At 35.5% G+C, this 12581-nt stretch overlaps 1 protein-coding gene across 2 annotated transcripts in view; it reads left to right on the plus strand.

Annotated features, from left to right (window-relative positions):
• Positions 1 to 12581, plus strand: part of Lcor (ligand dependent nuclear receptor corepressor) — a 108125-nt gene that overhangs the window by 39616 nt on the left and 55928 nt on the right. For both annotated transcript variants that reach the window (XM_026781688.1, XM_026781687.1), the window contains exons 3-4: positions 3257 to 3322; positions 3833 to 3912. In XM_026781688.1, the coding sequence (XP_026637489.1) occupies positions 3257 to 3322; positions 3833 to 3912 (146 nt within the window). The remainder of the gene's footprint in view (positions 1 to 3256; positions 3323 to 3832; positions 3913 to 12581) is intronic.

Consider the following 12581-nt stretch of genomic DNA (forward strand, 5'->3'; position numbering starts at 1 on the left):
CACACACACACACACACACACACACACACACACACACACACACACACACACACAAATCAACCAAGATCAGCCACCATTATGCCTGGGAGCTCAGTCCTTTCCTTACCCCCCCTTCTCTATCTCTCTTTTCGAGACAGTGTTTCTCTGTGTAGCTTTGGTGCCTGTCCTGGAACCAGGCTGGCCTCAAACTCACAGAGAGTTCCCAAGTGCTGGGATTAAAGGTATGCACTACCACCGCCTGGCTCAGTATTCTTTATGGCACTTTGTTAATCATTCTTCATGGCTTTTCTATGAAATCTTGTAATGAATTTTTGAGTGTCTTTGTTCTTATTTGCCTTTTGTTAATGTCAAGCAAGCATAGCATGTTGGATAATTCAATGTTACTATGCAACTGCTAAATTCAATATTTATTATTAGCAAAACTGAGTAGTGTTAACATTCAGTGAACAGAGAACAGCAGAATGTGGATCTTATAGTATACCGTGTCTAAGTGTAAAGTTAGTGTATTGAGGCAAGTGTGAACAGAAGAGAAATGACTTGTATATGGTTATTATTTAGAACAAAATTAGTTGCGACTAAATAGTTCTTTTATGACTAAATTTGTTGTTATTGTGCTGTTGACTGCTTGCTTACTAGAAAAAGTAAGTGTGCTTACTCTCCTCCCCTAATACAGAACTTGAATCGGTAGCCCAGGCTGGGTGTGGAGCTTAATATGTAGAGTAGCTCTGAACTTGTGGCATTCCTTCTCACTTAACCTCTTGAATGCTAGATTATAGGCATACATCATATCCAGTGAGTGCCCCCCCCCTTGATCTGTAATTTTTTTGGTAGTGATTATGTGTTACTGTTATTCTTCAGTTGACCTATTTCAGGTTCTGTTCTTTGTAAATTTTAAATTATTATCTCTCAAGTTGTTACCTCTTTTTCTACTTTGCTAGTATTTCTTGCTGTATTTACATTTTCCTTTTTAGAAATTGAGACTTAGAGCACAGCATGACATAGTGGTACTTGTAACCTTAACACTCTGGAAACTGAGGTAGAAGGATCAGAATTGGATATCATCCTGGGCTATATACATAAACCCTGTCTCAAAAATAAATAAGTAAAATTTGCTTGCTCTGGAAGTTTGACATTTCTTATAATTTTATATAAACCCAGGTGAAAAATATTAGCTTATTCCTTCATGTAAGAACTACCAATAACCAATCATATTTGTCAGCTAGATTTTTAGATATTTAATTCCAAGATACTCAAATTTTTTCACTTCAATTTTAAAAATAAAAGTTTCTTTCTGGAAAATAAGAGGTCTTAAGAGTTGGAGACTGTTTTTGAGATTTACTTAAAGGAACAGAGATTAGCTATTGAGAGTATATAGTCTCCAGGAACTATGATAGATAGCTTTTAATCTTCATCATTGTTTCTAACCCAAATACTTTCTTTTTTTCGAATGTTTGGAAGAGCAGGAGGATACAGTAATTAATTATATTAGGGGATTAATTAGGGAAACAAGTTGCTATTTGATTAATGAGTAATTTAATTTTGCTATTTGAATAATTTTATGTCAAGAAATAAAGTAGACAGTTGGCTTTCTAACAAAAAATGAAAAAGTTACAATCTAAAAATAAACTTTAATTACAATACACCTTTAGCAGCTATTGTGTTGAAAATTACAGCTTTCTAGGAAGTAGGACAAAACATTTCTTGAATTACAATTTGGCTTTTTTTTGCCAGTTAAACAAAATAGTGCTTTTTTTTTTTTTTCTGTGCCTTTGGAGCCTGTCCTGGAACTAGCTCTGTAGACCAGGCTGGTCTGGAACTCACAGAGATCCGCCTGCCTCTGCCTCCCGAGTGCTGGGATTAAAGGCGTGTGCCACCATCGCCTGGCGATAGTGCTGTTTTTGAAGACTACCTTTTTCCTTTTAATTTTAATTGTATATGTATCGGGGTATTGTACCTGCTTATGTGTCTGCGTACCATGTGCATATAGTAGACCAAAAAGGGTATTGGACCCCTGGGACTGGTGTTACTAAGGGACAGTTAAGAGGTGCATACAGATGCTGGGAATCAAACTCTGGTCCTCTGGAAGAGAATCTTGAGCCATCTCTCCAGCCCCTTAAAGGCCAGCTTTCTTTTCTTTCCTCTTTTGCTTTCTAAATTCGTTGAAAAATAATAATGTGTACCAAATGTGCATGGCATTCTTTGTAAAGGTCACAGTTAAAGTGCATACAGAGTCAGAGTCTCAGATCTTATTTATTTATTTATTTATTTTGTATACAATGTTCTGTCTGTGTATGTCTGCAGGCCAGAAGAGGGCACCAGACCTCATTACAGATGGTTGTGAACCACCATGTGGTTGCTGGGAATTGAACTCAGGACCTTTGGAAGAGCAGGCACTGCTCTTAACCACTGAGCCATCTCTCCAGCCCAGTCTCAGATCTTTTGTAATAAGTATTTGAACTTTATAATGAGGTCCTTGGCTTTTTTTTTTTTTTTTGCTGAGGTTGGGGGAGCCACTGCAGATTCCACTTTCTCAGGGTTTTCTCTTTCTTAACAACCCACAACAGCAAGATATTTAGGTTAACTTTCATTAACTACATAGTAGTATTTGATGTAGTCAGTTAGAAAACCTGGTTTTCTTCTTTCACACTGGTGGGAGGACACAGTGGTTTTAAATGTTTTGTACAGCTGTGTGAATTTTCTCTCTTTTCTGTTCATGGACCTAGGTTTTACATTTATAAAGGAACTGGTCAAGTAGTTAATATTACATTATGGAATAATACAGGGCTTTCCTTTTAAAAATAGTGAGAGGTGGGGAAACTGTTCTTGAGAATTTTCTTTAGAAAATTACTGACCCAAGAGAGATTTATGCATCAACTGTTACGTAAAAAAAAAAAGCGGACTATTTAGATTATTCTAGAAAGCTTATGAAATTCTGAATCATGATACTTCTTTGGGAAGGCACTTTTTAAAATGCTAATTCCTGTAAAGTTTTGTAGAACAATTAGAGAACTGTGAATTTCCATTCCATCATTGGTTATTTCTAATTTCTTGTTTTTTTTTCTTTTTTGCTCTTGAATGTACTTTGAATTTTTGCTGTGTTAATCATTAACAAAAATGCAAACACCCCTTTTTAGATTTGTGTGTGACTCTTTGCTGAGAATCAGAATATTAACCAATGATTCTTGAGAAACAGAAGAAAGCAATATTTTTCAGTGAATATTGTGATAATGGATTTTATTTTATTTTATCCTTTCAGGATTTGAAAGTATTCTTGAAGGGCTGTTTGGACCTGCATTATTAAAAGATCTCAGTTTAATTAAAGGTATTAAAAATACTTGTGGTATTTCACAACCCTGGTGATTTAGGTCTCACACTCAGTTTTGTCAGGATCAAACTGCATTTGTGTTAGCATCCTTGTTTGTTCTATACTGTTAGTATGTGTGTAGGTAGCATAATTAACTAGTGAGCAGCTAGTGAAGAATTTTTAAGACAGAAGTGGTTGGGGGGTATAGTGGAAAGAATTTCAGGGTATGGCTGGGGTAGAGTACAAATATTTGCATGTGTGGGACCTTTGAGTTTGATTAAAACACAAGAATTCATTCGGGCTGTGGTGGTACACACCTTTAATCCCAGCACTCAGAAGGCAGAGGCAGACTTTGAGGCTAGCCTAGTGCTAGGACTGTTAAACAGAGAAACCTGTTTTTTGGGGAAAAAACCCATAAGAATTTAATGAGGGTTTTCTTACACTACATCATATTTTGAAGTTAGCTATAGTTTATTTTCTGGAAAAATTTTTTATGACTATTAAAACTTGTTTTCCTTACTTTTGCAGAGTGTGAACCCGAAAGCATTTCTGATTGGGCTTTTGATGAGAATTGTTTGTTCTGTTGCTTGAGAAGAGATAAAGTAAAGGTAACCAAGAAATTTGGGAAACTGTCTAGTATGGTATCTTAGTTTCCTTTTTAAAAAAATTAAATCATTTTCAGGAAAAGGAAAATTTGATTTCCTGTTTATATACAAGAGTTGATTGTAACTGTCTTTTCAGTTTAAACAGTTTCCAGTATGTTGATGAGCCTATTAAAATCTTACATCCTGACATACATTCTTATATATATTTAGGCAGAATAATTGACTGGGTCTCAAGCTGTTTATCTTAAATATAAAAGTTTATGGTAATTTAAAAAATAGAAGTCTTTTGTGATATAAAAAGATAGTAGTTACCAATTAATGTAGACTTAAGACTTAGTAAGTTTATATTTTTAAATGTGTTTTTGTAAATGTTTCTGGCCATGTTCAACCTTTGGGTTTCTGTTTTACTGCCTTGAAAAAAAAAAGCATAATTTTGTGCTGTTGTAATAAGAGCGGCGGGGCTGTGTTCCCAGCACCCCGGCCGCCTGGCTAGCTTATGCCCCAAAATAACAACACACAAATTGTATTCTTTTAAACACAGCTTGTCCCATTATATCTAGCCTCTTCTCAGCTAACTCTCGCGCCTGGACTAGCCCATTTCTAATCATCTGTGTAGCATCAGTCTTACTGAGAAAGATTCAGCATGTCTGGGGAGAGGGGAGCATGGCCTCTGAGCTCACTTCCTCTTCCTCCCAGCATTCTGTTCTGTTTACTCCTCCCACCTATGTTTTAACCTATGAGGGCAAGCAGTTTCTTTATTACTTAACCAATGACCTTCCTCCATCATTGTGTTGGAAAGATTTCAGTTACTAAAAACTCAATGGTGGGTTTACCACCTTCCCTTGCTTTCATGGTATCCTGTTCCCAAAAGTTTCCTGCTACAAAGCCTAGGAAGCATTATGGTTTATTCTTTCTTTTTTGGACTAACTTTACTTCATTGGCAAACTTCTGTCAGTTACTCCTGTTGAATTTTGTTCTTTTTTCATCTCTATGGTCATTACTGTAGTCCATACTCGTAGCATTATTTCTGGACATTTTCTTAAATACCCCTTCTTTGTAGCTTGAGAATCTCTTGCTTTTTTCTTATGGCTCTGCTGTCCTATGAATGGTATATACCTGCTCCTGTTGCCATTTCACCTTTCATAGTGTTGTAATCTATGTAATTTATACCAATTACTTTTTAGTTGGTATTAGGCCTTATTTTGTTCTGCCTTTTCTGAAAGTTTTGAGTATTTGTTCCTTTATTTCCAATTGCTGAAAATGGCCATACTTACATCTTCTTTGTATCAGTTATTGCTGTTTTACTGATTATTGCTGAAATGTAGTGTTTGACATCTGAATGCTATCGTGTGAGCAGTTTAAGAGCTTCTTAGATATATTAGGGCATCTTTTTCTTGTTTTCCACATGAAAAATTGTTGCTACTGCTATACATGGTAGTCTATTTTTGTTAAATTAAAAACAAAGTTTTTTTGAAATTTACTGGATTTGAATGAGTAGAGAATAAAGCAACATTTTTAACTGTAGGCTATAGTTGGAGTTAATGTTTGATGTTTAAATTCTGCGTGTTTGCATTTATGTGTATATCTTGGATACTAGCTATTGAGCAAAGCATTTAATTAGGAATTGTGGTAGGAAAGGAGAACCAGTTCTTTTCTTTTCAGATTAGAATTGGGAAGAAAGTTATTCTCGGCCAAGTAATGGGTACAGTATGTTACTGTAATATGATTGAATTTTAACTTAAAATATTTTTCTGTGGGGAGGGGGTATGTGCACATATGTGTGCAGGTTTGCTCATCTGTATGCGTACACAAATAGAGGCCAGAGGGTTGACTGTGGATATCTTCCTCTATTGCTCTTCACTTTATCATTTGAAACACTGAACCTGGATGTCACTGCTGACATTCAGACTGTTTGGCTAGTGAACCCTTGGCATCCATCTGTGTCCTTTGTTCACCTAGCTCCCTGCAGCTATTCCAGGTGTGTACTCTTCGTGCTTGACCTTTTCATGGGTTCTGGGGATCTGAACTTACTGAGTCATCTCCCCAAATGGAGAAAGGGTGTTTCTGTTTGACAGCTCAGTTGGTTCTAAGAGTCTGCTTTCTTCATTTGACACCACACAATCTCTGTGATTTATGATTTTTTTTTCCAAGAGAGCCATCCAGTACTGGAAAATAGGAAGTGAAGAAGCCTAAGTAATATAAAATTTATAATATGTAATATATATATAATATAAAAATATAAAATTTATAAATAGCCTTTGTTGTATTATACTAAATGTATTATATGTCCTGAGACTCTTTGCAGACATAACATCTTACCTGAGAAAGATTAGAATTTAGAAATAAACCTATTGCTTTGTAGCTTACCTATATAAAAATAGAAAATAATGGAAATATCAAGAAAATATGATAATATCTAACAATGTCGTGCATGTTACTGGATCCATGAGTTTGGGGTTAATGATGAGATAATCTAGAGAATATGTCTGGAAAAACAGAATTAATAGCCTATCCGAGAAAGAGATTGATGTTATGTATTTTTTTAAGGTAATTGGAATTTTAGTGACTAATGAAGCTGTTAGAATGAATAACGTAAATACAACTTTAATATTTACTCGTATATAGGTGAAAAAATCAAAAATAGCTAGCTATCTTTGGGAAATGGAACTGATAATCACCTATTGTTTACAGCAGTCATTCTTTCTGGGAGAATGTATTTCTACGACCTAAAGTTATTGCGTGTATTATTGAGTCTTGTATACATACTGCTTTTTCCTGTGTATAAAAGCGTATATCTTATAATTGGGCACAGTAGAAAGCAAACAACAATGACTAAAGTTGTAACACTCAGAATGTTTCCTGTTTATGCTTCCGTTCATCTGATTAGTGCCCTTTCTGCCTTAACTAAGCGCTTTGATGTATCATGGCTATAACTTTGTCAAAACTAGCACAAATTTTGCTTTCCTTAACATTTTCACAGATTGAGCCTATCCCTCAATTGTTTTTTTTTAAAGATTTATTTATTTCATTTTAACGTGTGTCAGTGTTTTGCTTGCATATATGCCTGTGCATTATATTCATGCCTGGTGCCTGCTAAGGTCAAAAGAGGGCATTGCGTCTCCTGGAAGTGAAATTACAGAAGGTTGTGAGCTGCTATGTGGATATTGGGACTTGAACCTGGATTCTCTGGAAGAACAAGTGCTCTTAATTAACTGCTGAGCTAGCTCTTCAGCCCCTATTATTAGTTTCATCTTTATTTTTTAATCATGTGTATATGTGTATGTTGGAAGGAGGAGCTTGTGCCAGTGGATACCAGAGGTGTTGGATCCCTACAATGGAATTTTGATGTGGATGCAAAAAATTGAATTCTGTTAATTCTGGGAGGAGTGATACATATTTTAATCCAGCTCAGCATATGATTTTTTTTTAACCCTTAGAATATTAAGAACCTTTCACTCATATGAAGTATTTTATGGCATTTTGGAATTTCCAGCTTCACTACATTAGTGTTTTGGGCATTATTTAGTAAGATACAGTCTTTAACTGTAGACAGCACTATGGTAGCATGGCAGTTTGGTGACTGACATATGACTGTTGTGTATGGCGTGAATGTACCAGACCAGAGTGCGGCAGCTTGAGATTTCACCTTACCTGTAATAGCACATACCAAAACTTGGTAATTATTACTGGTTTTTTTTGGGGGGGGGGGTTTAAATTTTTGAGACAGGGTTTCTCCGTAGCTTTTTGGTTCCTGTCCTGGAACTAGCTCTTCTAGACCAGGCTGGCCTCGAACTCCCAGAGATCCGCCTGCCTCTGCCTCCCGAGTGCTGGGATTAAAGGCGTGTGCCACCACCTCCAGCTTATTACTGGGATTTTGCATTTAATAGTTGACATGGAAACTATGGAAAGTAAAACCACCAATAAGAGAAACTGCTTTAATGAAATACCACAGAGCTTAGGGAATATAATTTATAGGTAACGATAGCCATCTTTTGAGTAACCTCTCTGCCAATACTTTTTTGTATGTTATGGTTTAATCCTCAAAACAATCCTGTGAAGTTGGTTTAAAAATATTCTAATTTTACAAATAAGAAAATGGAACGAAGGGGTCAGAGACTGTTACAGGCAAAGCTGCATAGTTGAGATTTCACGTTTGTTTTTGGCATTAATCCAGTTTGTTAACAAAAATAGCAATGGAAATGCTGAACGTGAGAGGAAGAATTCAGCAGGACTTGGGATGAGGAAAATAAATGAGTGTAAAATAGTTCAGTGCTGTTTGAAATGGCCAGTTTTAGCTATGCTGGGAGCCAGTGAGTCCCTGACTTCTTGACTTGCTTACATCTTTTCCTTTTTTGTTTATTGGCAAAAGTAAGTATTCTGTGTATTTATTAAAAAAGAAGCAAGAGATTTCATAAATTTGAAAAATTATATTAATGTGTATTTTGGGTGTATCCATCCATCTGCCAAGAACATATTTGTAATCCTCATTACTTACTCATCTGCTTGTTAAATTTTTTTCTTTGGGCAGGGAGGGATATTGTTTTTTTGTTGTTGCTTTGAGATAGATTTACTCATAGACCATGTCGGTCTTATACTGCTAATCGTCCCATGTACTAGGTGATTTTTCTCTCTTGCCTGTCAGTTCCCAAATAACCACTCTGGGGCTTAATATTATGGCTTATTTCTTATTAGCTAGCTCTTAAAACTTATACTGACCCATTTCTATTAATCTATATCTTACCACGAAGCTTGTGGCTTGTTACCTCACATCTTTTTCCCCCTTAGGCTGCTAGCATCTCCTTGACTCCTCTGCATTCTTTTCTCTTTGTATTCTATTTGGCTTTCTTGCCTAGCTATATTCTGTCCTGCCATAGGCCAAAGCAGCTTCTTTATTAACCAATAATAATAAAACATATTCACAGCATGCAGAGGGGCATTCCACATCACTCCTGCCTCAGTAGCCTGAGTGCCACCATGCCTGGCATTTAGCCTTTAAAAGATTTTTTTAAGGCATAAATTGTGCATGATGGTGCTATAATATGTAGAACCCCAAGTAGGAAGCATTAAGGACAAATTCCCCAATCTCATATAAGTATTTTTAGAGCAAATTGATAATACAAGAGAAATAAATAATAAAAATAATAGAAGTTACTAGAGTTGCTTTATCTAGGAAGTAGAAACTAATTTGTACCTCAAAAGAAAATCTGTACTAAAGCAGTTGATGTAAGTAGTTGTTTTTTAGTGTGCAGTAGAGAGATTCATAATGAGAAAATCATAGGATCTAGCAGTAACCCAGATAATGAGCCTGAACTAGACTTTTTAATTTGAATATTCATAGGGATTCATTTAGGAAATCTGGTCTAAAGTATTACCGGTACTTGGTGACTATAGAAGTATTATGTAAATGTTTAGTGGATGTAAAAGAAAAAGTAGAAGGAATCAGCTTCCAAGCTCAGGTGGGGAAGGGAAGAAAGGTGAAGCAGCCAATTGAAGTTACTTGGAAAGCAGTTTATAGTGAAAATAAGCATAGAATTGAAAATGTTCAGTCCAAATAGAGTTTCATAAATGAAATTGAAATACAGTATACAAAAAGAAAAGAAAGGAGGGAAGGAAGAAGGAAAGAAATAGGTAATGCAAGATATAAAACTAGTGCTGTTTCATGTATAGATATAGTGCTGTAGGAGTTCACATATTGCTTAGACTTTATAATGCTATTATCCTAAATGGATGGTTTTTATGTCCTTGCACTTAAAATGATGATAGACATCTACGGACAGCCATAGTCATAAGAGGAGAGGGATAAAAATTTCAGAAAGCCTTCTCATGTATTGGACTTTTGAATAAAAATTAGAAATAATATCCGTTTTGGATTTCCAATAAATAGAAACCCTTGGGCTGGAGAGATGGTTCAGAGGTTAAAAATACTGGCTACTCTTCCAGAGGTTCTGAGTTCAATTCCCAGCAACCACCTGGTGGCTTACAACCATTTGTAATGAGATCTGATGCCCTCTTCTGGTGTTTAGGCTTACACACAGTCAGGACATAGTATACATAATAAATAAGTCTTTTTAAAAAGAAGAAATCCTTACTATTATCCTTATTATTGTGAGGGTGACTTAAATTTATCTTTATTACTTTTTAATTGCTTGTGCTTGTGTCATGTAAGAAAACTATCCACAACAAATGGTTAGTTGCTGTACATTTTGAATACTACATAAAACACAGTTTCTGTAGAGTTCCTTTAGGAAGTTCCAAAAGACAGGTGCCTAGAGGATAATTCATTTTCTTTCAGATGCCTACAGGATGGTTGCCATTTTCTTTCACCTTATGAGGTTGCAGGTCTGCTTTATTAAATGTGTATGAGGCAGGGGGCGGGAGTGTTGGAATAGTTAACCAGTTTTATAGGAATTGTATTAAACAGATTGTTTGGAGTAGTATCAACATCTTAATACTAAATAGTTGTCTGTTTTATAAAAAGGATTTACTTACTTCCAATAGTAAAATCAGCAACTGTACATTATACTCTTGCACAAAAGTACCAGCCAGTGGGAGATAAAGGTACTGGGTGATACTCAGTTATGGATCTAGTATTCATATGAGAAACTCTTGAGCAGTGGGGCAGCTGGCTGAAGGTCTCTTATTTGAATACTAATGGCAACAGACTTGAGATTCTTTTGGTTCGTTTCTGTCTTTTCATGACAGAGTTTCTCTATGAAACAATCCTGGTTGTCCTGGAACTCGCTTTATAGACCAGGCTGGCCTCTAACTCACAGAGATTCACCTGCCTCTGCCTCCCATTCTTTTTAAAGTTTTTTTGTTTTGTTTGTTTGTTTTTTCCTTCCAGACAGAGTTTCCCTGTTTAACTGTAGACCAGGCTGTCCTTGAACTCACTGAAATCCTCCTGCCTCCTGGATTTCTTACAACTCTTTACAGATATTCCTAGGGATTTTATCAGATCATTGAGTTTTCAAAGTCTTATTTTTAAAAAATGTCTATGTTAATGTCTCTACCTCTTTGAAATCCTAATTCTTGTAGCTACATTAGTGTTGAACCAATACTTCCCTTGTGTTTGAGGTCTTCACATACTCGTTTTTCAGATGTATTAATAGTCCTCCCAAATTAAAAATGCTTCAGTGTCTTTCAGCCTTTAAATTTACTTGTATTCCTACTCATTAACTTGGTATTACGCTTAGCCAAACCGAAGACAGCATTTATATATAACAAAAATTGTATTAAGCACGATTTATATCTTTTTTATATAAAGAACAATAATTTTAAGATTCTCTTATATAATTGACCTTAAAGTAAATGAACATTTAAAGTGATGGAGCCATTTTATCTGGGACTTGCTGGCATTTAAAATAATAAGATGAGGGAGATTGGCATTTAAATCAATGAATTGCATCTTGTCAGCTCTTTTTAACTCATTGCTTAAAATGTCAGAAAGCCATGGGTAACAGGCAGAGCTGTAGCTTTAGAATCATGACTCTGGAAGGCTTTTCTAACATAATTACTAAAAAAAAAAAAACAACTTGTGTATATACACTTGCTTTTAGTTCCTAGGTTTTTATGTCCTATGGTATGAATTCATAACAATTACACCTAAATTTAGATGATCAAGGCACACACTAGGTATGTATTTAGATCGGAGTAGCTTTCAAAAATCATTCTTTCACTTTTGTATTACACTTAGGAAACCCAGGCTGCTTTATTTTCCTCAAGTAAAACTTGTCATTTGATTTTTTTTCCATTTTTCTTTTCTTTCATTCCATTAAGAGAAAATAAACAGCCATTTATTTAAGCTTTCATTCTCCTCTCGTCTTACCTCCCCAGATGTAGTTTGACAAATGTTAGACTTAAAAAAGAAATGGTAAGAAATGTTCGGCCTTACTATTTAAAATTTAACTTTATTAACAGTTTATTGCTGTGATGGCTGACTTTCATGCTGATATAGGTTTCTTGCTTTGTTTATTTAGTGACACCTTTGCTATTCCAGGGACCCCTGGAGCAATGGTTGTTTTAAGTCTGGGAAAAGTTTCACATTTCTATCAGGTCAGCAAAATGTGCTTTGTCACTAAGTCTTGCCCACACACTGCTTTTTTAGTACCTTCAAATTAAAAGAAGGGACTGTGTATGCAGCAGAACTTGCATGTGGCTTGTAAGACCTAAGTATTTACTGTGTGAACCTTAACAGAACAATTCTTACTTTGAGTGGAACATTTACTCTCAGTGACACATTTGGAACTTTTTATCTTTACTACCCTGAAACTAATTTTCAGTGATCTTTCAAATTTGAAGTAATATTTTTATACAGTAAAACTAATTGAAAGAGTAGGGTTAGCTGATTTTGGTAAATGTTTTCATTCATATCCACTAGCATAGTGAAGGTTCTGCTTACCCTAATGTTTTCCTCGTTCTGCTTCCCACAGTCATCCAGGCTTATGCAATCACTAGAATTTTATCTTTCCTAGTATTATGTATGATCCTGCAATGTGCAGTTTTATGTTTGGCTATTTTAGCGTAACATAAATTTTTAAGTTATTTTTAAATATTTGTTTTTATGTATGTTTTGTTCCTCTCTCTGCCTCTCTCTGGCTCTCTCTCTCTGGCTCTCTCTCTCTCTCTCTCTCTCTCTCTCTCTCTCTCTCTCTCTCTCTCTCTCTCTCTCTCTC

Source organism: Microtus ochrogaster, chromosome 8 (genome assembly GCF_000317375.1).
Source record: "Microtus ochrogaster isolate Prairie Vole_2 chromosome 8, MicOch1.0, whole genome shotgun sequence".
NCBI lineage: Eukaryota > Metazoa > Chordata > Mammalia > Rodentia > Cricetidae > Microtus > Microtus ochrogaster.